The sequence below is a fragment of the Canis lupus genome, chromosome 24, assembly GCF_011100685.1.
Source record: "Canis lupus familiaris isolate Mischka breed German Shepherd chromosome 24, alternate assembly UU_Cfam_GSD_1.0, whole genome shotgun sequence".
Lineage (NCBI taxonomy): Eukaryota > Metazoa > Chordata > Mammalia > Carnivora > Canidae > Canis > Canis lupus.
Window position 1 is genome coordinate 20863758 of NC_049245.1, and position 16107 is coordinate 20879864.

A 16107-nucleotide genomic window follows, 5' to 3' on the forward strand; every position below is an offset into this window, starting at 1 on the left:
GATAGGTACATAAACTAGTAAATGGGAGTTGGGGAATGTTTTCCATGTGACTCAGGTGATTTCCAGGAAAAAATGAAGTCTTGGGCAGCCTGGGTGGCTCAGCAGTTTAGCGCCGCCTTCAGCCCAGGGCGTGATCCTGGAGACCCGGGATCGAGTCCCACATCGGGCTCCCTGCATGGAGCCTGCTTCTCCCTCTGCCTGTGTCTCTGCCTCTGTGTGTGTGTGTGTATGTGTCTCATGAATAAATAAAAATCTTAAAAAAAAAATGAAGTCTTGTTTTGTAATGTCACGTCCACCCATGATTTGGCCCTCCAAGGTGGGGAGTTAGCTATAGTTCCTATTATTTTTGTATGTATGTATGTATTTATTTATAAAGATTTTATTTACTCATGAGAGACACAGAGAGAGAGGCAGAGACATAGGCAGAGGGAGAAGCAGGCTCCTCACAGGGAGCCCAATGCAGGACCGGATCCCAGACCCCGGGATCACACTCTGAGCTGAAGGCAGATGCTCAACCTTTGAGCCGCTCAGGCGTCCCTATTTTGTATTTATTTAAAGAAAATATGGTTAAATTGGTAAATTTTATGTATTACTACACTTTTTATAAATAGCATGTTTTGAAAAAATAAGAGTGGTACAAAGAACTTCTGCATCCCCTTTGCTCAGATTCACCTATTGTATTTTTTTTCTAAGATTTCATTAATTCAAGAGAGCAGGAGCTGGGGGAGGGAGAAGCAAACTCCCTCCCCACTAAGCAGGGATCCCAATATGGGGCTTGATCCCAGGACCCCTGAGATCATGACCTGAGCAGACACTTAACCAGCTAAGCCACCCAAGTGCCCCTACCTATTGTGACATTTTATATTTTTACCCCATTTGTTTTATCAGGTGAATGTACACTTTTGTACATCTAATCTACCATCTAAATGTTTTGTCATTTGATCTGATAGTTTTGTGTGTTTGGTTTTTTTGCTTTGGTTTTTGGGTTTTTTGTTTTTTAAAGGGGATAGAAGGTTTTTGTTTTTAAAGATTTCATTTCATAGACACCGCGTGTGCACATGCATTGGGGGGTGGGGGCAGGGGGAGAGGGAGGAGCAGAGCAGGGATCCCAACCTGGGGCTCAATCTCAGGACCCTGAGATCATGACCTGAGCTGAATGAAGGCAGACACTTAACCCACTAAGCCACCCAGACACCCCTAAAGGAGATAAAAATTTATTGAATACACTGCAAGGGAATGGCAGGCAGGAGAGAAGAGGCTATCTGCCATGGGGTAGTAGGTTTTGATAGTATTATTTTTTTTGTATCATTTAACCCACTCCAGTGTGGGATACAGTCTAGGTATAAGACAATATGTATAGTCCCGTCTCTTCTAACTTTCCTTTATGTTTTATAATATTGACATTTTTGAATACAGTGTATACCCCCCTTTTTTATTGAAGCATCCTTGTTTTCTGTTTGTCCAATGTTTCCTTATAATTAAGTTGAGGTTACACAGTCTGGGCCAGAAAACCGAATAGGTGATTTGTTTTCAGGTTATGAAATCTGGAGACTCAATACCTTTTTTTTTTTTTTTTAAGATTTTATTTATTCATGAGAGAGAGAGAAAGAGGCATAGGCAGAGAAGCAGGCTCCTCAAGGGGAGCCCAACGTGGGACTCAATCCCAGGACTCCAGGACCATGCCTGAGCCAAAGGCAGATGCTCAACCACAGAGCCACCCAGGCTTCCTGAGACTCAGTAAAACTTTAAATGCAGAGTAAAGTGAATCAACAAATGCTATAGGAATCGCTGAAAGGAGATAAAGAGACTGGAATGGTCTGGGAAGACATCACAGTTTACCTATTAGATAGACTTAGTTTACCAATTTGGTAGAAAGCATGTTTCTAAAATTTCAACACTTTCCCTTCTGTGTCAAATTTTGTATTAGTTCAGGCAAATGTATTGCTGTCTTCTACCAGTTTTTATTAAGCTTGCTCCTGTATTAAATCAAGAGGAAATTATTTGTTTTTAAATATAATGAAATTGTGTCTTTCAAATGGTAATTAAGGACCTGCTGATTATTGTACAAGGTTCCCCAAATGATTTAGATCAGTATAAAAAATATTAAACTTTGATACAGGGATCCCTGGGTGGCGCAGCGGTTTAGCGCCTGCCTTTGGCCCAGGGCGCGATCCTGGAGACCCGGGATCGAATCCCACGTCGGGCTCCCGGTGCATGGAGCCTGCTTCTCCCTCTGCCTGTCTCTCTGCCTCTCTCTCTCTCTCTCTCTCTCTCTCTCTCTGTGACTATCATAAATAAATAAAAATTAAAAAGAAATAAAAAAATAAAAATGAAAGCTAAAAATTTTTAAAAAATTTAAAAAAACTTTGATATATGAGAGAACATGTCTTTATTCCCTTCCTGCTTTCATCAACCATAAGAATCCGTTCAATTATTTGTACCCCCGGCTTTGCCACTATTCTGGAGCCTTTAAACCTTGCTACTTGAGTTATATAGAAAGCTTTTCTTGCCAGTAATTTCTGTGGATTGTATAAATGGTAGTAATGTTGATGGGTCTATCCTTGATGCCATTTTTCCTTTCAGGCAATCTTATGAAAAATATCCAGACTTTAGATAAGGAGGTAACAAGCTACTTTGCAGAATAGGATTAGAGCTAGTTTAATTTTAAGTACGTTTCTTGGGTTTTTTATTATTATTTTCTTTCCAAGTTCTAGGAAACATTGTGGTTAACACAGTTGGGATCTACTTATTGGTTAACAGGTAGAAGAGCCAGAGGTATATTTGAAGCCGTTGTTATAATTTTTTCTTCCCATATGTTTTTAAAAATAATTCCTTGGCCTTTATGCATTTTGTGTTTGCAGTTTAAAGAAAACAGGTCTGAAACAAAGTCTTACCCTCAACTGCTTCTGAACACAGTGACCACCAGATCTCCAAACATCAAGTCCACCTTCGTTCGCCAACCTGTCTGACATGTCGGGACCCGTGCCAAGCAGGGCCAGAGTTTACACAGATGTTAATACGCACAGACCCCGAGAGTACTGGGATTATGAGTCACACGTGGTGGAGTGGGGGTAATTGTTTCCTTTTACTTTACTGTCCTTGCTCAAAGGGCTGACTCTTGTGGATTTGTTGAGTAATTTGTGTCATAAATCCATCCTGGCTGTGCATTTATAATCCTTAAGATTAAGACCTGATTTATGTTTTCTTCTGCTGTGAAGAAGCAAGGTATTGCTTTGGCAAATTAACAGCTCTGATGGGCTTATCATTTAAAAATTACTTCCGTCTCTTATTCTTTGCTTGGACTTATATATATTCTGGATAAAAGACTGGTAAAGAGTTACCTGTCAGCTTATCTCAACTAAGGGCTTTGCAGTTTGGTGAGAATTAATAATTGAGAGACTTGAAAAACACCCAACTCTTACATAAAGTATTTTTGAGGTCAGAGAATGTTGTCCCATGATACTGAAGGATGAAACGGCTCTCTAGAAAGATGTCCTCTTTCTGATAGAAGCAAAATTAAACCCTTATCAACATTTGCCCTGATCATTAGGCTAGCTATGTGTAGCACGGAATTCCACCCAAATTTCATTTTGAACAGTTGCAGTCTACCTGAATAGCTGTGTTTGCTGCTCATTCTCTGTGCAGTCTCTTTTGGATGTTTGCATCTCTTGTCCCAGCATGCGTATATTTAATTGATCAGGTTGTACTTATTGTGATAAAAGCATTTTGACATCAAATGCAAAAGAAAGCATTATGAAAATGCATAAAGCTACAGTTCCCATATGTTACATTTTATATCTCTTCACACATGATATACATAACTTGTAAGTGGTTAAAGGTAGTCTCCAAAATTGGCATAAGGGTATAGTGTAATGCTGATGGCGCCATGATGTTTAACAATAAGTACATTACCTCTGCACAGAGAAGCACAGTGTGCTTCAAAGATACCATCAAGAACCAGCGATGCAGTATCAATAAATGTCATTATTGATAATCTAACAATTCCCTTCATATAACAAGCTTTAGATTCTAGGAATACCTGTGTTTTGTTAAGAAAATTTCAACCATTCTCTTCAAGTTGAGTGCTTTGCACTTAGTTCTGCTTAAATAACATTAACCGCCCTTTCAAGGTTTTGGCATGGTGCTATTATTATTTGCTTGCTTGCATTTGTTTTCTGAGCCCATCCCACAGGAGAATTGAACCAAAACGAAGAGCTTCCTTCCCCTAGACCTGCCTTAGTACATTGTCCATTGTCCTTAGTACCTTTTGCCCTGTCTGTTCATTCCCTTTCTTTTTAGCTGCTTGAGGAAAATGGATGGCTGATTTGTTACTTGGATTTTCATTGTCTCCAGCAAGAGTAAATAGAATTTAGGCTTTATTAAATGGACCATGTTTGTCATTCTTTAAAGCAAAGTCATGTAAGGTATAATTAGATGCAGGGAAAAAATGTTGGCATTTCCCCTATTTTTTACCTCTGATCTTGCAAGTGGTCAAGGAATATGGGTAAAAGTAAGGAAGGGACCCCTAACTATGGTTTATGATATGTGATGTGATTTGTAAACTCCATTACATGGACTATTCTCAGGGCTTGCCTTAGAGGACAAGTGTGAGGTCAAGCTTATATGTTTGGAAGCCACTTAACTGCAGAAAGGCCCATTAAAGATCAGCTACTTCCAAAGTGTGGCTGAATTGAAATATTCTTACAACACGTATTGACTCCTGCTAGGTGTCAACACTGGGCCAGGCACAAGAGGACAGGAATATATAAAAGTTATTATCCAGGGGAAAGCTATCTGTTTTTGGACACAAACACACATAACAAACCCTAGTATAAGCTAGCTATGTGTGGTATGCCAGTAGAAATGAAAATAATTTGGGATTTGACAGAATAATTAAAAGGCTTAAATTTCTCTAATTCTAGGATTTGGAACATACATTTTTAATTAATGACCCAGTTTTTAAAATACAAAGAAACCAATTTGGGTATTATTTGAAATACCTTTTATTTCTTTTACTCCTCCTGATAGTAGAGTTTTTAAAGTTAATTAGTGCCATATAGTTTGAACTTTTTGAACTTTTAAAATCATTGTGACTTTGACTCTTTTTGTTCACAGTAATCAAGATGACTACCAGCTGGTTCGAAAATTAGGCCGGGGTAAATACAGTGAAGTATTTGAAGCCATCAACATCACAAATAATGAAAAAGTTGTTGTTAAAATTCTCAAGGTGAGTATAAGAAGAGAGAGATTATCATTTCAGAGGTATTTGGAATTTAGATTTTTTTTTAAGTAATCGTACTTAAAAAATTTTTTTTAAATACCTTTTTTTCAAGTAGCATTTGAAAGGGTTTTTGGAGTGCTTTAACACTTTTATTTATTGTCTGGTGAAGTGGATAGAAGAGTTTCTCTTTATTTGACAGATAGGAAACTGAAGCAAGAGAAGTGATTTGATTCAAGCCATACAGCTAGATTGTGGAGGAAGAAGGGAGTAAAGGTTCGATCTTCTCTCTCCTAGGTCTTACCTAATACTGATTCCCTAGATTTTTTTTTTTTTTTTGATTCCCTAGATTTTTAGTTATAATCCATCCTTCTGTTTTCGAGAAATTGTTACCTCTTCTGTGTAAGGATGAGGAGTCAGAAATGCAGACCTTTAAGTGGCAGGCTGGTGCCATCCGTGCAGTTAGTACTCATGAATGGGGAATGTGAGTGTGGGTACTTCTCCATGTGCTCTAGCTCTAGCTGATAATTGTTTTGCAGTAGTGCAATTTTAGTATTACTTGATATTCTTTTGCAAAAAGAAAGAAATTTATATATATATACACATAATACATAAATATATATAGTTGAATGTTGGCTCAAGATTGTTGAATTTATTTATTTAAAATATACGTAATATTTATTATGTATTTATTTGACAGAGAATGAGAGAGAGCACGAGCAAGGGGAGGGGCAGAGGGAGAAGCAGACTCTGTTGAGCAGGAAGCCTGATGTGAAAGCTCAATCCCGACTGAGCCATTGAGGCATCCCAGCTCAAGAGTTTTTTTATTTTTATTTTTTTTTAAGATTTTTTATTTATTTATTAGAGACACAGAGAGAGACACAGGCAGAGGAAGAAGAAGGCTCCTTGCAGGGAGCCTGACATGGGACTCGATCCCGGGTCTCCAGGATCACGCTCTGGGCTGAAGGCAGTGCTAAACCGCTGAGCCACCGGGGCTGCCCTCAAGAGTTTTTTTAAAAGCTCTACAGGCCAGGTTTGGCCAATGGGCTACCAATATGCAACTTATAAGTTAGTTATAACTATACTCCGCACTATCATATGTTAGGAACTTAGCATATAATTCCTTGCCATCGGAACGTATACATATTTGACACTGATAAGCAGAGGTTCCCAGACTTTCTTAATTTATAGCCACCCATATTGTCTCAGTAACTTTTAAGTAGTTATGTCCAGATAACAAAGTGTTTTGACATGGGTGCCATTTAAAATGTTACATACAAGGATGTCTGGGTGGCTCAGCGGTAAGCATCTGCCTTTGGCTCAGGGTGTGATCCTGGTCCAGGAATTGAATCCTGCATCGGGCTCCCTGAGAGGAGCCTGCTTCTCCCTCTAGGTCTCTGTCTCTCTTTGTGTGTCTCTTGTGAGTCTGTGTGTTTATTGTGAATAAATAAAACTTTTAAATAAACAAACATAAAATGATATATATAGAGATTTAAAAAATAATGTAATACTTTTATCCTTATATAACCATAATTGATTAGTATTGGGATATGTAACCTGTCGATCACTGCACAACTTCTCAAATGTTGGCATAAATTGGACACCAATAGCTTCATTTCCTTTTCAACTTTTATTTTATTTTATTTTTATTTTTTATTTATTTATTATGATAGTCACAGAGAGAGAGAGAGGCAGAGATACAGGCAGAGGGAGAAGCAGGCTCCATTCAGGGAGCCCGATGCAGGACTCGATCCCGGGTCTCCAGGATCGCGCCCTGGGTGAAAGGCAGGCGCTAAACCGCTGCGCCACCCAGGGATCCCCAACTTTTTTTTTTTAAGATTTTTTTTGTTTATTCACAAGAGACACACAGAGACAGAGAGAGAGAGGCAGAGATACAGGCAGAAGGAGAAGCAGGAAAAAAAAAAAAGGAAGGAGAAGCAGGCTCCCTGGGCCGAAGGCAGGCTCTAAACTGCTGAGCCACCCAGGGATCCCTCCTTTTCAACATTGATTTTTGTATAGTGTTTGCTTTTTATCATAGCAACGACTGAAAACCCAGCTTCACAAAAATGTAGTGCAATCTAATGTTGAAACTATGAGCTACCTCAAGCTAATAGTATGCTCTGTTTCTGGTGGATATCGGGTGTTGATTGGTATTTCCTTCAAAAATTGAAAATTTCATATAGCCTCTATGAACTTGCTGAGGTGCCATGGCACACCTTTTGGGAACCAGAAAGTTTAAGTATTGATATTTGTGTTACCACATGTAGAGGATGCTAGGTGGCTTAGTGGTTGAGCATCTGCCTTTGGCTCAGGTAGTGATTCCAGGGTCCTGGGATCGAGTTCCGCATCAGGCTCCCCAGAGGGAGCCTGCTTCCCCCTCTGCCTAGGTCTCTGCCTCTCGTGAATAAATAAGTAAGTATTAAAAAGAAAAAAGAATTAGGCTGGAAATCAGAACATGTGGATTCTAATTCAAACTCTAAAAGTAATTAACCTTAACAGTCTTTTTAACCAATCTAAGGTATTTGCTTATCTGTACAAATGAGATAATCCTGCTTTCCCGGACTTTCTCAGAGTTGATGTGAGGATCAAATAAATTATATATAGAAATGTACTTTGGAGGCTGAAATTCTGTTTAACTGTAGGATATTTATATGGAAAAGGATATGATAAAGTAACAGGTTATTTTATTTTAAAGATTTTATTAGAGAGAGAGAGCGCGCGCATGAGTAGAAAGGAGAGGGAGAAGCAATCTCCTCGCTGAGCAGGGAGCCCGATGCAGGGCTTAATCCCAGGACCCTGAGATCATGACCTGAGCCGAAGACAGACACTTAACCAACTGAGCCACCCATGCACTCCTAAAGTGATAGGTTATCTAGAGTCATAAAAAAGGTTTCACAATTCAGAAGAAGGAGGTAGTTAGGAAAAGCTCCCAGGAGGTATTTTCAGGCCCTGAATGGAAGGAGGATTTGAGTAGGTGTAGGTGGAAGTGGAGAAGGGGGAGGTATGATTTAGAATGCACAAGATAAGGAAATAGGAAGAAATGAGTGAAATGTTTCATGTGGAAGATACTGAGTGACCATACTTGGGAGGTGAGCTTGGAAAGGGAGATTATACTGAGTGACCATACTTGGGAGGTGAGCTTGGAAAGGGAGATTAAATTGGTGGTCACCTGGAAAAGATCATCTCTGCATTTCCTTCCAGTCTTAAAAGTTAATGTATATCTCTTCAAGGTTATTGGGAGTTATTGATGGTTTTGAGTTAGGGGCTGACAAGATTGTTTTCAGCTCAGTCTTTTCCTAATTGTACTGTATATTTTACTATAATTATATAGATGATTATAAGTATAGATGAAATCCATTCATAAACACTTTAAATTTTTAAATTTCTCCCACCTATTTAAGACAGAATAGTTGCATTGATCATATTAAATTTAAGTCACTTGCCTAGTCTATCACAAGCCAGCTTTGTAAGTTTATAGATTTTAAGGATTCTATAAAAATTTTTTTTTTTACTTAAACCGGCAGTTGAGAAATAGTGATTTAGTAGAAATTGGGATAGATTGATGGTTAGTTCCCGGAGGGTAGAAAGATCTCCCAGATGCTCCAGCAGATCACAGAGATCTGATAGTTGAAGCGAAAAGAGAAAACTTCTGATCAGCCTGCTTCTCAGTAAGTGTACTGAGTTCTAATAGCAAGGCTAAGAGCTGTGAATTGAATTAGATGTGGACTGTGGTAGTCTCTATTAGCACCAGTTTCCATTTATTGTCCACTTTCAACTGGCCCCCATTTTAACTTGGGTATTTATGTTACAACAGTTCTTCAAAGCAAGCTTAAATTCAGAAACATTTAAGTGCTTTTCCCAAAACTGCATAGCTGCAAAGCCAGATTTTGAAGATGGTCTGTATCCAAGACCTGCTTGCTTGTGTTCTGTACCAGGTGCTTAGGACTTAAGGAAAGGTTAAAAGATTTTGCGGTATGGTTTGGTAGTTCCTTGACCTGGATTATCAACCTAGGAAGTATCTAAGAATAGCAGTCTAGCTCTATTCTTAAGATTCTGATTCAGCAATTCTAGGTGGGACCTGGGAATCTGTATGTTTAAAAATCAAGGTGACTGTTGATCATGAGGTTTAGTAGCCACTTATCTTTTTGATGAAGAGATGATACATACTTACAGCAATTTCTAAGAATCACATGCAATGTATCAGTAGTCTAAGGTGACTGACACCCTAGGAAAGACCTGCATAGTCTAGGGTAGCAGACATGGGCCATGTGTGGCTATAAGGTTTGGGATATATTTTGTTAAACATACTAATTTTGTTTGTTTTTTCACTTTTTTATTTTTAAAGATTTTATTTATTCATGAGAGACACAGAGAGCGAGCAAGGCAGAGACACAGGCAGAGGGAGAAGCAGGCTCCGTTCAGGGAGCCTGATATGGGACTTGATCCCAGGACTCCAAGATCATGCCCTGGGCCAAAGGCAGGCACTAAACTGCTGAGCCACCCAGGGATCTCCATCTTTTCACTTTTTTTTTTTTTAAAGATTTTATTATTTATCCATGAGAGAGAGAGAGAGAGGCAGAGACACAGGCAGAGGGAGGAGCAGGCTCCATGCAGGGAGCCCGACGTGGGACTCGATCCCAGGACCCCAGGATCATACCCTGGGCTGAAGGCGGCGCTAACCGCTGGGCCACCCGGGCTGCCCTCTTTTCACTATTTTAATGTGGTTACTAGATCATTTAAAATACGCACGTGGCTTGCATTGTATTTCTTTTGGACTAACACTATTTTAGATTATTTAGAAGGAAGGCTTTGTGGAGGAGATAGAGTTGGACCAAAGCCTTCCTCAGAAGAATGAAAAGGATTTCTGAATGAGAACAGATGTAGAAATAATGGTTGTGGACAAAGGAACATGGAAGATCTACTCATGGGACTCTGTAGAGTGGTCTTTTTTAAATGGAGGAAAGGGTTCATTTATAGAAATATTGGTGATGAAACTAGACCGATATTATGGATTATGTCCCAACCGATTCAGAATATATATATTCTTGTTGGTCATTTTTACCCATAATGAAAGCCTTAGAAAACTTAATTTGCCCATTGGCACAAAGCCAGCAGGTAATGAATGTGCAATTCATGTTAGGCAGTCTGACTTCAAGGCCACATTTAACCCATAAAGTTATGCTGCACAAAGATGGTTTGGGTATCCCTGCTGTTGGTCCTGACTTCTTTCCCCTTGTAGGGTGGGGACTTTTTTTGGTTTTTCTAGATTTTATTATTATCTTTTAGAGATGGGGAGAGAGTATACACAGAGGAGGGGCAGAGGGAGATAATCCCAACAGACTGCAGTGAACACAGAACCTGAGGCAGGGTTCAATCTCCCAACTGAGAGCATGACCTGAGCCAAAACCAAGTATCGGACGTTTAACCAATTGAGCCACCCAGCCTCCCCTAGGGTGTTTATAGACTTAGAGGAAGGAATGGAAAGAGCTCATGCTTTATCCTAATTGACAAAGAGATGTTTACAAGATATGTCTCAGTATTACCATACACATTCCTAGTTTTTTGTATAGTTTTAAAAAGTTAATATACTAAGATTAACAACTGGAATTAAATGCTGGTTCTGCAGAGGTCTGGTGTTTGGGATGAAAGTCTTTTTTTTCTTTCAATTCAACATTTGCTTAGTACCTACAGAATACCTGGCACAGGGCTAGGAGAAGGGGTTCAGAGATGAGACTGACACATATCCTTCCTTCAAAGAACTCCTAAGTAAGCCATTTATGAATTACACTACATAATGAAATACTTGGAAATCATTTCACTGATACTTTTACCCTTTTAGCCAGTAAAGAAGAAGAAAATCAAGCGTGAAATAAAGATTTTGGAGAATTTACGAGGCGGTCCCAATATCATCACACTGGCAGACATTGTAAAAGACCCTGTGGTGAGTATAGTAGGCGCTGGCAAGGCCCACTAGGGCTGAGGTGGTGTTTGACCCATAGCACAACTGGCCTCTATTTTCCCCCCTCTACCGTTAAGTCCTGCTTTAAAAGTGCTTAATCAGTTATACCATTTAACTAGCTTGGGTCTTTCTTTCGAAGAGACCTCCACCCACAGACTATTTCTTATTCTTCTAGGCTAAGAGACTGATAGCACTGGAAACTGAAATGTGTTAATCCATTTTGCAAACTCAGGTCCGATGCCGATGGGCGATGGGCGCATTGTCGGGCTGCCTAGAGCCTGGTGAGACTTCAGCTCCATGTCTTCTGTTTGAAATCCATCCCAAAAATGACCTAAGTGTGGTGGTGATCAGAGTGGGGAGGGCTTGTAGCGGTAGAGGGTTTCCTACTACTGAGGCGAGGACTACTAAATTCACCACGTAGTATCTGCAAACATTGCGCCCACTAAAGCTGCCAGGGCTGTTGCTAATGTGTGTTTTCTTTTTCTTTCCCCTAGTCACGAACCCCTGCCTTGGTTTTTGAACACGTAAACAACACAGACTTCAAGGTATAATATATAACCAACCATTTCAAGGTGTTGGGGTTTTAGACCACATAGAAAGCCTCTTAGTGATGTTACCGTTAGAAGAGCTTCCTTCTAACTTAATTAAAAAGAGCTTTTCATCCTTACAGTGCTAAGTTTTCAGGTAGAGAAACTACTGTACAAGCAGTGTCTGCTTTTAACATCTTGGTATTTTGCTCTTTCATTCATTTGGGGCTCCTTAATTACCAATACATTTACTTTTCACCATGTTTACCATTCATTTGACAGATTATACAGATGTCAAACCTAATAAAAGGCCACAACACATGTTTAGTCAGGCTCTGGCTGTAAGGCATTTCACTTTAAAACAACTATATTCAAGAAGGAATGTATTGTGTATGTACAAGCAAAGACTGCTTATTCCTTGGGATTCCTCAGAAACTCTGGGCTATAGATCTTAAAAAGAAGGGGGTGGGGGGAGATGCAAAAGGGTAGTATAAATTCTGGTATTAAAAAAAAAATTCTGGTATAATACAGACCTCTACAACAACAGATCTCTGACTTCCACCCCATTCAGTGGCCTGCTTATTTGAAACATTCTCAATTCCAGTATAGCAGAGGAATGTGGGCACTCTCTTGGTTTACAAGCTGTAAAGGTATTTGACTTGGCCTTGGTACCAGTCTAGGATTAAGAACGTTATATATCAATAAATGGGTGAATCCTGTGAATCACTTGCTGAGAGGAGGAAAAAGGGAAAAAACTGTTTTAGAATCAGAATGATAACTTCAAGGAAAACTGTCATAGGCTCTCACTAAACATTTAACAATATGTAGATATTTAAAAATCTGCAACTTTTTGGAACCTGGAAAGGATACATGATAGTCATTTGGAGTTAACTTTCAAATTGGGACAGGAATAGTTCTGTTAAATTGACAGATTTCTCAGCAAGCCATCTTGCATACCCACTAGTGATCCACAGTGCTTATAATGTAAGCCAAAGATGGGTTAATACCTTACTGAGGCCAAAATGCCTTGTATGAAAAGGTCTGGAGATAAATGAAAAGCAGAGTAAATTACAAATGTGTAACATTAATGCATGTTACATATATAAATTGGTATATTCCCAACAGTGCATTATAGCTTGAGCAACACAAGTTTAAATAAGTCTTCACTTTTACGTATAGGATTAAAAACCCAAAGTATCTCTTTTAAAAAGCATATTTTCTGTTGGAGAAGCAGAGACTGGTGAACAGACAGACCTTGGAACAGTGTCAAATGAGCCAAGTCTTAGTTTGAATTACTACAAAGATGAGAATTGCCTTCCCATCAGCATTATTTCATGGCTCAAATGTTGCATTTGTCTTTAACAGCAATTGTACCAGACGTTAACAGACTATGATATTCGATTTTACATGTATGAGATTCTGAAGGTAAGGGAACCTGAAAATACTAAATATCTTTAGTTTGATCTTCCTTTTGTTAAATAGTCCAATTAACTGGAAAAGCCAGTGACCTTTGAAAGTATGTTAAAAGAAGGAGCCTCTCGGGGGATCCATGGGTGGCTCAGTGGTGTGGCACCTGCCTTCGGCCCAGGGCGTGATCATAATCCTGGAGTTCTGGGATGGAGTCCCACATTGGGCTTTCTGCATGGGGCTTGCTTTTCCCTCTGCTTGTGTCTCTGCCTCTCTGTCTCTCTCTGTGTCTCTCATGAATGAATAAATCTTGAAAAAAAAAAAAGAAGAAGAAGGAGCCTCTCCATATAAGATTTAATAAGTTAATAGCATCAGAACCCTTGTGGTTTTATGGAATAGAGTCTAGTAGGAATGTGATTTAGAAACATTTAAAAGTGAGCTGATACTTTAAAAAATATTTGTAATCTCTGTTGTGCTCCTATGAAAGTTACAATTAAATTATCAAAACTTACAAAAATTTCTGATATGCTGGTTTCTGGTATATGTTATTTTACTTAAAATTCAACAAGTAAAACAGTAAACTAACGCAGGCCTCAAAGGGTCATTGTCCGAAGGATTATGTAAATCTCTGCTTAGAGATTGCTGATTTAGAGTGGACTTTGACTTCTAAAGTGGGATCACTATCTTGCTCCTGGTAAGCATTAAGATCAGCATTATAGATGAGAAAATTGCTAAGAGGTGGCTGAAGTTTCTTACCAAATGAGGGTGGCTATAAAGCCTGCATTTGAACCTTAATAGTGCCCTAAAGAGACTATGCCAGAAGAGATATTTGATCTTTCCATTGGCTCATGCAATATTGTGGCAAGCAGGACCTCACAAAGTTAGGGATATACTTTTCTAGTCCTGGGAACCATAGGAACCCAAGTTGCCCTTCAGGAAGGACAAAAACTTGGCCAGTAAAAAAAAAAAAAAAATTGGCTAGTGACATCCGCTGGCTTTGAAGGCTGGGATTAGCAAACCCCAAAGGTTATGCTACTCAGTTCACCTTAGTTTGAGATTGGACATGGTTTTCAAATCTGATTTGATGTCATAAATCAGGTAACATGGACAAATTTTTGGCTTTGTGAGCCGTAGGGTCTTTCTCACGCTACTCAGATCTGCTGTGGTAACACAAAAGCAGCCAGAAACGATATGCAAACAAATAGGTATGGCTGGGTGCCAATAAAACAGTATTCATGAAAATAGGCAGCAGGCCATAGTTGGCCAATGGGCTACGGTTTGCCAACCTCTATTGTGGACTCTTAACTCGTAGAAGATTATTGTTCTTTGAATGAAAGGTTTGTAGTACAGACCAGTTTTCTTCTGAGTGTCCTATGTTTGTGAAAATAATCCAGCCTTTGGGTAAGTGGGAGAGATTGGCAGTGATGTGCTGCACACTGGGTGTTTTTTAACAGAAACAATGTTGAAACAACAGGTAGGAACAGAACGTGAAGTTCAGAGACTTGAGTTTGCTTGACTCTAGGATCTTGAACAGGTCTCTGAAGAATAACATGGGAGTGATTGTCCTAACTCTGACTCCCATGGGTATTGTGAGGCTAGGAAAACTATAGAGGAAAAAGTTAGAAAGCTTTAAGACTATCACTCCAGCACACTAACTCTTTCTTTCTTACCTATTCCTCCTACAGGCCCTGGATTATTGTCACAGCATGGGAATTATGCATAGAGATGTGAAGCCCCATAATGTCATGATTGATCATGAGCACAGAAAGGTAAAGTGATAGACTGCCAAGTGTTTTTTATTAGTATGATAGAGTTATCACCTCATCTTCAACACTTTATTCCTAGCATCTGTCATAATCACTGGTACCTATTAAGCACTTGATAAACATTTGCTAAGTGAATGAACTCGTTTACAAATCAGAATGTTGAAATCAGTATTCCTATGGCTAAGAATACTATCAAGAAGGAAACAGATGGGCAGCCCAGGTGGCTTAGCAGTTTAGTGCGGCCTTTGGCCTAGGATGTGATCCTGGAGACCCGGGATCGAGTCCCATGTCAGGCTCCCTGCATGGAGCCTGCTTTCTCCCTCTGCCTGTGTCTGTGCCTCTCTCTCTGTCTCTCATGAATAAATAAATAAATCTTTAAAAAAATAAAGAAGGAAACAGATTTGGTGTACCTGGCTGGCTCAGTCAGTAGACCATGCAATTCTTGATCTCGGGGTTGTGATTTTAAGCCCCACCTTGGGCATAGAGATTACTTTAAAAAAAAAAAAAAAAAAAAGAAGGAAGGAAACCAATTAGTGGACAAAACATTAGCTTCAGGCAGGAAAGCTGGCTTCTGGTTTCATTTATTAAATAACTAGTCTCTTGGGGAAACTGCCTTCTCCTCATTTGCTTCCTTTTTCTTACTTATACAATGGGTATAATAATATTGCTTTGTGTACCACTAGGTTATTGTGAGAATTAAGTATACCTAATTATACTTCATTAAAAAAAATTTAATTTATTACATAATTGTAATGTAGATAAGATACTCAGAAAATGTTGCTGCTTATTAATAAGTGTCATGAGGCCCCTAAACTCTACAGATGCTTTAATAGACTTGCACTGACCACATGGCTTTATAGTCCATTTTTTAAGGTTACCAAGCCCACCTTTTGTAGGCAGTGATGGCTATCCATTATAGACTTTGGGGACATAGTTGATTTATTCATCAGTTAATATTCTTTTAGACTCAAACTATATAATACGTATTGTTCAAGAGACTGGGGATGTATGTGTGAGACAAATAGACAAAAAAATTCTTGTCCATAGCAAGCTTGTATTTGTGGGAGGCTGGTGGGATAGAAAGTTAAGTGATGTGGAAGAGCGGCTCCTGGATGGCTCAGTCTGTTAACCCTCTGCCTTCAGCTCAGGTCATGACCTCAGAGTCCTGGGATTAAGCTCTGCATCAGGCTCCCTGCTCTGAGGGAAGTCTGCTTCTCTTCTCCCTGTGCC

At 39.3% G+C, this 16107-nt stretch overlaps 1 protein-coding gene across 3 annotated transcripts in view; it reads left to right on the forward strand.

Moving 5' to 3' along the window:
- The window catches only part of CSNK2A1 (casein kinase 2 alpha 1), a 59435-nt gene that overhangs the window by 28014 nt on the left and 15314 nt on the right, over positions 1–16107 (forward strand). For 2 of the 3 annotated variants that reach the window (XM_038571888.1, XM_038571889.1), the window contains 6 exons: positions 2862–3071; positions 5116–5227; positions 11058–11159; positions 11672–11722; positions 13070–13129; positions 14797–14880. In XM_038571888.1, the coding sequence (XP_038427816.1) occupies positions 2971–3071; positions 5116–5227; positions 11058–11159; positions 11672–11722; positions 13070–13129; positions 14797–14880 (510 nt within the window). In that variant the 5' untranslated portion in view covers positions 2862–2970. Of the gene's footprint in view, positions 1–2861; positions 3072–5115; positions 5228–11057; positions 11160–11437; positions 11459–11671; positions 11723–13069; positions 13130–14796; positions 14881–16107 lie in introns of those variants that run through there. The other variant, XM_038571890.1, reaches the window with a different exon arrangement.